The sequence below is a fragment of the Loxodonta africana genome, chromosome 26, assembly GCF_030014295.1.
Source record: "Loxodonta africana isolate mLoxAfr1 chromosome 26, mLoxAfr1.hap2, whole genome shotgun sequence".
NCBI lineage: Eukaryota > Metazoa > Chordata > Mammalia > Proboscidea > Elephantidae > Loxodonta > Loxodonta africana.
The window spans coordinates 33,380,830-33,392,935 of NC_087367.1; the positions used below are offsets into that span (position 1 = coordinate 33,380,830).

Sequence of the window (12,106 nt, forward strand, 5' to 3'; positions counted from 1 at the left end):
AACAACAACGACACAGTGTAGTTAAGAGCTCGGCTGTTAACCAAAAAGTTAGCAGTTTGAATCCACCAGCTGCCCCTTGGAAACCCTACTGGGCAGTTCTACTCTGTCCTCTAGAGCTGCTATGAGTTGGAATCAACTCGACGGCAAAGAGTTTTTTTTGGTTTTACTCTTACAAACAGCACAGGTAACACAACTACCTGGAAATTGTGGGTGCAGGTTAATAGTTGAAACCCCTGGAGAGAGCTGGGGTTGACCAGATTCAGGTTTGGTTTTCTCTTGATCCAATGAAGGTATTTCCTAGATGGTTATATTAAAAATATATATATATATAAAAGACAAGATGAGAAGAAGAGAGGGGAAGGGGGGGAGAGGGGAAGGAGAGAGAAAGGAAAACAAGAACAAATTAAAATGAGTGTTTTCTTTTCCCATATATCACTATTTTCACTTAATTCATTATACTCTTAGAAAGACAATGAAATATCATGACGTTAGACAAAAATCGGTGTAATTACAACAAATACAAAAAAAGAATAAACTATTGCTGCACCTCAACTTTGGCAAGCCCTTCAGTTTTTCTATTCATGCCGATCCATACACACACTCACCTATTTCCCAGGGGCCCAAAGGTAAACATTTTAAGCACTGTTGCTTAAATCACCCCAAACCAAAACCAAACCAAACCCATTGCCATCGAGTCGATATCGACTCATAGCAACCCTATAGGACAGAGTAGAACTGCCCCATAGTTTCCAAGGAGCACCTGGTGAATTCGAACTGCCGACCTTTGGGTTAGCAGCTGTAGCGCTTAACCACTACACCACCAGGGTTTCCTAATCTACCCCATCCAGGTTTAAAGTCACTTTTTGGTCCTGCCTCTTCATTCCTGATTCCAAGTTCTGCCCATTTGCACTATTCCTTATATTTGTTCATTGTTTTTCATATTCATAGTCTCCACTATCCTACTCTTGACTCACTCCCCCATTCTCAGTTTATCTTAATAATCTAATTGGTCCCTTGGGCTTCCTCTTCCTCTTCCTCCCTACTTCATTTAATCCTGCTGAAAACATCTTCCAGAAATACTGAGCACTCATTACTTTCTCCCACATTTTACCTCTTTTAAAGAAGACAGACAGAATATAGAATACAATCTTGATTGTAGTACCCTATTCCCTGCAGTCCATGGTCAATGCCAACAAGAAGCAAACTATGACCAGATGTTAACCCACTCTTGCAGCTTACAGACAGAAAGTCCCCATGGGGGGACTCCCTAATCAACAATCAATGTCACTTCTCCACTTGACAGGCAGGGTCCAGTTGAGAAGTAGGGTATTTCCCCACCAATTACAACTGCGCTTTGAGATTCCAAGCCTTCCAAAGCAGCCCCATCTAAGTTCTCTTTCTAACCAAGTATCTCACGGTTAGAAAGAGAACTTAGATGGGGCCCAAACTGACCCCTTGCTGTCTCCTCCACCACACCTTTGCACATATAATTTCCCACCCCCGGACCATCCTCCTTTCTCATCATCTACCTTTAACTTTCACATTGCGGTGTGATTGATTACATTTGTGTGGCCTTTCTACCCATGGTCTTGTAACTCCCACCCAGGTAATTTGGGCAGGACTGTGTGATAGGGTAATTGTGGCCCACCTCAGGGATTGGTTGGTTTTGCTTTAAAAGAGAGCCAATTCCAAAGCAGACAGGAGAATCCCAGCATCACCAAGGAAGACCAGCCAGGAGCCAGCACGTCCTTTGGTCCTGGGATCCCCGCAATGAAGAGCTCCTGGATCCAGGTGACAGACAGTGAGCTGTAACCTTGAAGATGGTGAGAAGCGGTGGCAGGAGGGACTCAACAGCAGGAGATGGTGTGGTGGGCTTCCTGGCCCATGGAGAGAGAATGTTGGGTGCCTTTGGGCAGGGACCTAGGGTCAGGGAGAGGCATACCTGCAAGCACGGTTGGGAAGAGGCTGTTCTGATGGAAAAACTGTATTCTGAGTGCTCTGAGCCTGAATTGTAACTGTCACCTCCCTAATAAACCCCATAACCGTGAGTACGGTCTGTGAGTTCTCTGTGGCCATCGCAATGAATTATCGAACGCAGCAGAGAAGTACAAAGTGCTGTGGGAAGGAGGGTTGGCGTCAGAATTTGTCAGGATGGTGGAGAGAGAAGGCATATCTGACCTCTGCCTCATAGGAATCAGCCTTGGACTTTTAAATTTGATTCTCCTTCCCCTTGTGATGTTAGAGGAGGTCAGACACTGCTCACATGCTGTTTTTACATTCATCATGAGACTTTTGCAAGCTGCCAAGACCACAAGACAATGACTGCATTTTCCCCACTACTTCCCCCCAAAATAAAATGCAATAAAAGCATAAAAGAAAATTTTAGAGGACCCTTTCAGACCCTTAGTAAGAATTACCATAAACCCAAACATAAACAGAGAAGAAGAAAACTGAGTTAAAATGTTAAGATGAGACTGTCAGGCAGCTTGGCTGGGCCACTCAAACTCTAAATGACACTAGAACTCAGTTTTAAAAATCAATAAAATTATTAACTGTTGCAAGTCTTTAGAGATGTTATCCATGAGCTGCAATGTGCATGTAAAATCTCATATGTGTTGTACTTCTTTCGGGGTCAATTGGGGCAGTTTCTTCCTTGATGAGCACTATCACTCCAAAATCATAATTTCCTTTTTCTCCATTCTTTCAGCATTTACAATATAATATATATGTTATTCTGGCCCATATTTATAAGCTAATCATCTTTAAAAGAATTTATAATTATTTGCATATGTGTGTGGTCCCTACATAAATTCTAATACTTAATGCATTCTTGTCAATTCAAAGAATGATACATAAATATATAAACATTTAATAAACTTAACTAATTTTCATGTTACTATTTAGTAAAAAAAGCAAGTTGGTCTGAATGAATTGACCAAATGTATTCAGATAAACAATGTTACATAAATAGGACTTAGATCTGGAAAATGTCCGTATTTCCTACTAATAAAATTTCATAATTTATAGTGTCATTTTATGCAAAAAACCCACAAACACAATAGACTGACAAAAATTTCTCTGAAATTTTTTGAGAAGCTGACTTCTCAAAATCTGTATTCAAGGGTAAGCTCTGCTGCTATTCTAATTTAATTCAAGCATGCATATTAAATTTTAGTTGAATTCAGAAGTGCTTCACTCGTATACACACTCTAAGACTACACGGCGACAAGAACATGTCAGATCCTTCCCATCATTGGTCCAAACAATAAAGCTGACCCTGAATTGTTTACAACCCTGAGTCCTATGAGTTCCTACCACTGTCTTCTCATTAAAATTTAAGCTCCATAAAAATAGAGATTTTTGTCTCATTTGTTCTCTACTGTTTTCCTAGCACCTAGAATAGTGCCAGTTATATAGTAGGTATTTCTTCAATGAATGAATTAATGCTACCTTTCCTTAAACCATTTTTTTTAGTTTCCCTTAAACCATAGTACACGTTATTTGTATTTACATCTAAAAAAATCCACATGTATTCTAATAGAAAACCATTGTGAAGGTAGAAAAAAAGATTTACAAACAAGAGTAAATTACCTTCTCAGGTGGTGCAGTTGCCACTAAAACCAGAAAAGAAAGCAGGGCATTAGTAAAATTCAAGACAATTCACTTATTATATTTCAACTTTAAAAAGCAATAAAGGTGAATTATGGTCATCTACCATTATGTTGCTATGAGTGGGAATCGACTCGACGGCAACGGGTTTTTGGGAAACTTTGGTGGTGTAGTGGTTAAGTGCTACGGCTGCTAACCAAAACGTCAGCAGCTTGAATCCACCAGGCACCCCTTAGAAACCCTGTGGGGCAGTTCTATTCTGTCCTATAGGGTCACTATGAGTCAGAATCGACTCAATGGCAATGAATTTACCATTGTGGGGGGATTTCACATCGATGCTGACAGGTAAACTATCAGTGAGAGTCATTCCTCAGCTAGACAGGCTCAGGCAGAACATGTGTCAAAGTTCTTTCAAACTCTATCATTTAAAAAATTACATAACATATAAAAAATTAAAGAAGATAACACTTTCTGGTATATTATTTTATGCCTAACCTCAATTCTGAAACATTTATATAATTGTCAAATACTTGTTCTTAACATAGTATAGTATGTTTGGAATGCTTTCTAACATTAGTGTTATAAAACAAAGCCACTTGTTTCAAAAATGAGTGGCTACGTTCTCAGTTTACTCTAATCTTTAATGAAGTCTTGTAAGCATTACCAGAAAGATATGCTAACTAAATTATGAAGAAAAAAATCTCACAAGCCAATCAGGACCAATGAGAGATTAGCATAAATATGCTAAACAAACGACATATTACACAACCATGGTGGGGGGTGGGGGGAGATCCTTGTATTTTGAAAGACTTATTCTTCGTTAACCAATCCTTAATATTAGTCCTTAAACCTGAGGTCAATATTCACTGGAATTTTTCTGATGAATTGGTGTCTCCATAAACATTCACATATAGGCATTAACCCCTTAAAACAATGAGAATTTTGGATAAATTGAAATCACTTCTGCAATATCTTTGTAGGTGGAGGAAGTCAACTAACCTTCTATCTGCCTAACCCACCACCAAGAAAGGAGTCTGAAGAAGAATGTGGACAAGAAAGCATTTCCCTCCTGCCTGTGCAGAGCATGAGCAGTTGCAAACATCTGGCTACGGCACCTGAAGTGTATAGGAGAAGACTGATCAACACTGTCAATTTCAGGTGAGATCTCACGTGCTCTGCCTAACCAGGAAGACATGCAAAGAGTGCAGCACTGAAGAGAAATACATTAGAACACACAAGTGCTCAGAGCCCAGAAAAAAGACCTGACTACCAACAAGGAGGCCCTGGGTGGTGCAAATGGCTAACGCATTTGACTGCTAACTAAAAGAGCAGAGGTTGTAGTCTACCCACAAGTATCTCAGAAGAATGGCCTGGAGATCTACTTCCAAAAAATCAGCCACTGAATATCCTGTGGAGTCCAGTTCTATTGTGACACACACGGGGTAGCTATAAGTCAGAATCGACTCCATGGCAACTGTTTTTTTTTTTTGCCAAGCTCCCAGCTCTTCATTCATTAGCCTGGAGCATCCTCGTTCTCATAAGATTCATAGATGAGCACTCTGAATTGTGACCTAAGAATCAACTGTGAAAAGCCAATAGGAGCTTTATTAGAGTAAACATATACTTTGAAAAAAAACCTAAGTTTTTGTTCCTTCTAATTGGGGTGAGATTTTTGTGGTAACAAAGATACTCAAAAGATCAGATATACCAGTTTATGTATGGAGCCAGAGATAGAGACAATCCCTCTTTCCTGAATTCCAGAAAGACAGTAACAAAGTTCATTGTCTCCAGAGTCCCTCTGGATCACTATAAGACCTTAACCAACTCCTTGGAAAAATGTGCTCCTTGGTCACAGGTCGCATTACATGCTCTTTGTATGGCATTTGGCAAGTCAGGTCCCTTCTCTAGGCCTCAGGTAAATGAAGGGACTGCACTGGTGATCTCCAAGATCTTTTTATCCTATCTTCCTTCATTTCCCTTCCCATCACCCCTGACTTCACACTAGGCTCTCCATGATGGAAGCTCAGTTGATGCTTTAACTTTATTAAGCCTTGTAAAAGAGGATCTATTAATGATCCTCTAGACACAGAAATGAATAAGAGCTATTATCTGGAAGATTTAAATCACTCTCCAGGAATAAGCACCAGGAAAATGTGACCCTCAGACAGCAGTCGAGGCAACATCCTGAGGTTATCACGGAATATCGTTACCTGGGGCAGGTATATATTGTTCTAGAGCGGTGGTTTTCAACTGAGAACAATTTTGCCCCAGAAGGCATCTGGCAATATTTGGAGACCTTTCTGGAGCCCTGGTGGGTGGAGCAGGGGTTAAGAGCTGTGGCTGCTAACCAAAAGGTCGGCAGTTTGAATCCACTCCTTAGAAACTCTACAGGGAAGCTCTACTCTGTCCTACAGTGTCACTATGAGTTGGAATTGACTCGACAGCAAAGGGTATTGGGTTTTGGTAGTAATATCTGTGGGTGGGTATTCTGCATCTACATGTTAGAGGCCAGAGATGCAGCTAAATATCCTACAATATATAGGACTCAGTCCTCCACAACAAAGTATCATCCAGTGAAAAGTATCAACATTGTTAACATTGAGAAACCCTCTTCTAGCAGGGAGTAAACAGGGAAATCAAAGCACAAACACAAATAGATGGCTAGAGTCCATGATCCATCGCTACTCTCACCTTCTGGCTCCGCCACTCCTGGCCTGTGTTCCTGGGAGAAGGTCAGGGCCTCCACTGGCTCTTCCTTGGCTGGGAGAGGTGGAGGATGAGTACTTTTAGCAACAGGTTGAGTGTTCTTTGGCTTGACAAATACAGGTCCTTTACCTACATGGTGATGGATTGGCCTGCGTCTATGAACGCCAGAAACTGTATAACCCATTCCACCAGGACAGATTTCCTTAAAAGCAGCTAGATTTGGGATGGGAAAATATTCCTTTTAAAAATCTAAAAGTGCAAAGCTTATACAGAGGAAAATATCATGATGAATATCTCTTAATAAATCATCACTTATATATTTACATTTAAAACTTCAAAACAGATGCAAAAATATAAGCAAATTGCTTAAATTTCTGTTAAACTTTAGTATTTACAGAAAAAAACCAATCCTTTCTTTTACTAAACATTTCTCCATTAATTTAATTTCTTATCCTAATCACTCAAGAAGTATTATATATATTTATTTATATATCAGATATATATATCAGTAACCAATTAGGAGATATTATATACTTCACAATATATGACATATTTAAGATAAAAAAATATTTAAGATATTATATTTATATTAGGAACTATTTTATGTAGAGGAGATATTGTATATATTATATACCTCTTATGCTGTATGTGTATATATAATATCAGCAAAAATCAGGCTTTCTAGTTTTCCTCAAGCTTTGGTGTTCCTTTCATTGGTTATTAACAAGGGATTCAGTGGCATCTCTAAATTAGATGACTAGCAAGAAGGCAAAAATGAAAAAAAAAATAAGGCAATAACTATTCAGAGAAATGAGATGTGGACATAGTCATGATTTGTTTTTAGCTGAAGAACCCAAAGGGTTCAGCCGGAACAGCATGTATCAGCTGACTTGAGGGCTTGGGTGAAGAACACTTAAAAAGGGGAAGAGTTTTTGAAGAGAGATTCTCAGGATAGTGAGATGGAATTGAGAGGAAGGAAACATGCTAAAGAGATGGTAGGCAGAAATCAAGAAAGAAAGGAAATGCCAAATCAGGATGCAGATATTTCAAGGGAAGGGATGACTAGTGGGAAAAAGGCTGATCATGAGCAGCTGGTGTAATTATCGAGAGGACAAGCAGATATTCCGTGCCCCGGAATCACCATTCATGCCAGAAACACAGTTTTGTACTCTTAAAAAGTAGACACATGCGATGTGCTACACATCCAACGGATAATTTCACGAATAAGCAGAGGAAAAAGGCAAAGGTGGTGTGGCGGTGTGCGGTCAAGGAGAAAAAATCCACTTGATTCCTTTGGTGTTAGTGTTGGAAGCAAATTACTGAATGCAGACACCAAAGAACATACGGTCAACTTTTTAATTGCTATTTTAAACTAAGTAAATTAAAATAAGTTGTTTCTCACTTCCACTAAACAAGAGATCTCCTATTGAATGTTCTGGACCTAAAAACAGTTCTGAAAAAAAAAGGAAACTCTAAAATCTTCCTTAAAGTGCACTAAAATATTATTTTTCCAAAGATCACATACTAAATGATGAAGCTTCACTCTTGCATTTAACTAGAAACACAATTCTTAATCAATGTTACTTGAAAGAACAGATATTCCCAGAAGAAAACAAATACCTCAAATTTTTGAGGTATTAACGAACTAAGTATTATTTTCATGAAAATCACCATAACCAAAAATTGGTGAAGCCCCAAATTTTTATGCTTATTATTTTCAAATTCAATTTTTGTATTTTATGGAGGAATGTCCCTGAATTACTTTTACCATTCCGATTTATGCTCATGTAAAGGATACATGAACTTAAAGAGAAACATGTCTATGAATTATAAAGACCATTTATTTATTATTACTTTTCAATGATGAGTGTGTCAGATTCCACAAGAGGGTACGAAGGCCTTTTGGAGGTTTCCAAAGTTATCCAGTCTACCAATATACCATTAACGTTGCATTACCCTCTACTTCGCCATTTCTTTCTGGTGCTAACCCGCCAAGAAAAGTAGATCATGATAGTTACATTTACATTTAAGCCTTGACTGCTTTGTTGGTGTGACACACTAATGGACCTCTAAAGCTAATGATGCCCTTCCCTAAAAAAAAAAAAAAAAAATTTTTTTTTTTTTCCCTTCCCTAGGTGGGAAAAATCTGATTAAACAAGGAATTGAGTAGATAATTTTATGCCTACCCTACCCCAGAGAATTTGAGGCCAGTCCTCCTTTGATAACATCATGTCCAGTGTTTGCAGGGTACTTTTCCTTTTCTCCTATTTAACTCTACCTGACCCTGCTAGAGAAGCTGATGACTCCTTGGTAGAAGTAAGGGACTTGGAGAGATGAATTTATCCTTTCAGGACATTAGGCAATTATGTACCAAACTAAAGGAAAAAGAATAATTAAGCTTTTAATATCCAGCTCTACCTGGAAGTTCACAGATGTTTTGGCAGGATCCACCCTTGAGTTATTCATAGGATAAATTCAATCATGAATACAATGCCCTCTGTTTCCAATTGAAGAAATTAAGCACAGTGTTCATAACAGAACCTGACAGCACATGTGCAATAAATGAACGAACGAGCCAACCTACACAAGGTCTAGTTAACTATGCAAGTGATGAGCCACCAGTCATTAGAAAAAAAAAAATTTTTTTTTTTTTTTTAGGCAAGTACAAAGCCCTGCACAGCCTTCTCATCTTGCTACATCTATAAGTAGGAGACTTAGAGGCCTAGAAGCTAAGAGTAAATGTAATGGCTTTTTGTAGCATTCACAAGGAAGTCTAATGTTACACAGAAAGATGAAAATCTCTTTGTTTGTGACTTTTCCCACTGGTTCAACCCTGTATGTCTATTATTTTTTTCCCATGTGTTAAGAACATGTTGCACTGTTTAAAAATCATTTTCAAGTCAAAAGGCAAAAAGGACTCAAGCCGCCAACATCACCCTTCGTACTTGTTTGGCTGGGAAAGAATGCACACATACAGCTGGGCATGTCTTACCTGTGCCTGGAAGGGGACATTTCTCACAGTGTGGGCCCCAGGCTTTGCCAACACTACAACAGCAGAGCTGCTTGGTGAGGTGTACAGACAGAGGGTGCATACACTGCCTTCCGGAACTGACAAGTCGGTAACAGGGCCCTTTCTCTTCAGAAATCACAGGGGTATCCGCTGGAGCAGAGAGATAAGGCCTGACGTCACATGAGAAACAAACACAGATCGACTTTTCACGTAATAGTAAAATGAATCTTAATTTCAAGTCTGGATTAGAAGGCATACTTCAAATTGATCTACCTAGATTTAGGGTATCACCTTTCTTGGTCTATCTAGAGTTATTTTTCAGGGCATCTAATGTGGCACAGTGGTTAAAGAGCCCAGCTGCTAACCAAAAGATTGGCCATTTGAATCCACCAGCCACTCCTTGGAAATCCTATGGGGCAGTTCTACTCTGTCCTATAGGGTTACTATGAGTTGGAATCAGCTCGACGGCAAGGGGTAATGTCCTGACAGTGATTGTACCAGTCCCTGTCTGGTTCCCTCTTTCATTTCAGCAAATGCTAAATTAGGATGTGTGACCAAGTGAAGAGAAACATTTTCAATAAAAACCGACCAGCACAAATAAACCTAGTAACTTATTATCAAAATCACTACCTTGTTTGGTCTCTCGTATTTAGCCATAAGCAAGGTAGCTACAGGACAGAATCTGGTGAGCAAACATGCACTGCTGAAGATCAGGAAAGAACATAGTTGATGCTTCAAACCAGCAGAGGCTCTTCTCACTTTGAGGACAGTGAGGCCTGTGAACAGTGAATGGGATACAGGAAGCAGCTTCCGACTTGCAGCGCTGCAGCTTACAGGCCCCTGGGTCCACGCAGACAGCACACCAGAGGAGGAACTGATGATGTGCTCATTCCCTCAGAAAGCACTGCAGAAGCATACCAGGCCACATTCATGAAATACCTAAATCGCCACACTCATGAAATACCTAAATCCTAATCCTGAGTCTTCTACTACAGGTTTAGCAGATTTATCAGTTGCCATTTTTTTTTTTTTACTGAGATGATTCTGACTCATGGTGACCCCATGTATGTCAAAGTAGAACTGTGCTCCATATTGTTTTCAATGGTTGATTTTTCAGAAGTAGACTGCCAGGCCTTTCTTCCAAGACACCTCTGGGTGAACCCTAATCTCCAACCTTTTAGTTACCAGCTGAGTATGTTAACCAAACCACAACTCCAGATACTAGATAAGAGTTCGTTAATCTAACATCTAGGCACTCTACTGGGCACGTGGGGCAAATATGAGGATAAAAAAGATATAGCACTGCCTTCAAGAACTTCACTTTGTAATGCAAATGTAAATGGACTATACTTTGCAGGGCCAGGGCCAAGTCCAGTCAAAACTGCTGAATCAGGCCAAGCTTGGTGGACCCCTCTGTGCCTCTTATCCCACCCTAACCAAAGCTCCTCTCTCTAGTATCAATATCCAAATAAACCCAAACTAAACCCATTGCCGTCAGTCAATTCCAACTCATAGCGATCCTATTGGACAGAGTAAAACGGCCCCATAGGGTTTCCAAGAAGCAGCTAGTGGATTCAAACTGCCGACCTTTAGTTTAGCAGCTCAGCTTGTAACCACTGCACAACCAGGGCTCCATATTCAAACAAGGATTTTACAATTTGCTCTTCTCTTACGCGATCCCTCTACCTTCCTACCCTTCTTGCTCGGATGTAGATTTTCATTGTTCTAAAAGGACAGACATCTCAGCTAGATGCTATAAGGAACAAACCAATTAAATTAAGGTGCTGTAAGACAATGGAAAGATCAAGGTTTTGAAGCCAGACAGGCCTGGGTTCAACCACATCACCTCACTGGGCCTCAATAATGTCTACACTTATAAAATGATAGGCCCAAGTATGCAGATTAGATACAACATATACGAAAGTACAGAGTAGACAAAAACCACATGTCAATACCTGTTGCCACTAAGTCGATTCTGACTTACAGCAACCCTATAGTAACGACCCTTATTGATAATAAAATAGATGGCATCATCTTCCCCAGGGCATCTGTACCCACCTTCATCACTGCTTAGTGGCAGAATTTCAACAATGTAATTCCAGCACATGGCTGCTAACCAAAAGACTGGAAATTCGAGTCTACTGAGAGGCACGTCAGAAAAAAGTCCTGGCAATCTACTTCTGAAATCAGCCACTGAAAACCCATGGGGTCGCCATGAGTTGGAGACAACTCCACGACAATTTTTTTTTTTTTAAAGATAGTCAGTGAGAGATATTATAGGTGAACTGAGGGTGGGGGTGGGGATTGAGAGAAAAGGAGACCTTCATGAAGCGTTGAAACTCAACAGAGAAATGTATAGTCAGACCAGTTCTGCCCAGAGCTCCCAGAAAAGTGCTACAACTGAGAAGTTTGAGGTCTTAGTCTTTCCTTCTCCCTTCTCCTACTTGCTTTCTGGAGTCTGTGCAAGCAATTAATGAAAGATTAAAGGTTAAAGAGCAAAAGTAAAGGAAAATTTAAGAACATTATTATTACTCTCAGAAGGTTAATAAGTTACTGAAATAACTTAGTATCTCTCATACAGCATGTGTATGTATGGATGTATGTATGTCTGGATGTTGCATAATCTTAAGAACATATACATAGTTTTGGTATGATCAGCTCATCCATGAGTTTGGTTCCAAATTTTTCTTTCCAAATCAATTGTTTGGAATTTACAACACGTATTTCCATAGAAACAATGTCAACTCAATCCATGAGAGCACATTTTACACCTGGTGGGGA

The 12,106-nt window shown here is 39.6% G+C and overlaps 1 protein-coding gene across 9 annotated transcripts in view; it reads right to left on the reverse strand.

Moving 5' to 3' along the window:
* LTBP1 (latent transforming growth factor beta binding protein 1) overlaps nt 1-12,106 on the reverse strand; it is a 737,180-nt gene that overhangs the window by 209,728 nt on the left and 515,346 nt on the right. For 4 of the 9 annotated variants that reach the window (XM_064277221.1, XM_064277220.1, XM_064277219.1 and 1 more), the window contains 4 exons: nt 9,308-9,475; nt 6,301-6,528; nt 3,592-3,614; nt 198-297 (listed from right to left, as the gene is read on the reverse strand). In XM_064277221.1, the coding sequence (XP_064133291.1) occupies nt 198-297; nt 3,592-3,614; nt 6,301-6,528; nt 9,308-9,475 (519 nt within the window). The remainder of the gene's footprint in view (nt 1-197; nt 298-3,591; nt 3,615-6,300; nt 6,529-9,307; nt 9,476-12,106) is intronic. The other 5 variants (XM_064277224.1, XM_064277222.1, XM_010595860.3 and 2 more) reach the window with 2 other exon arrangements.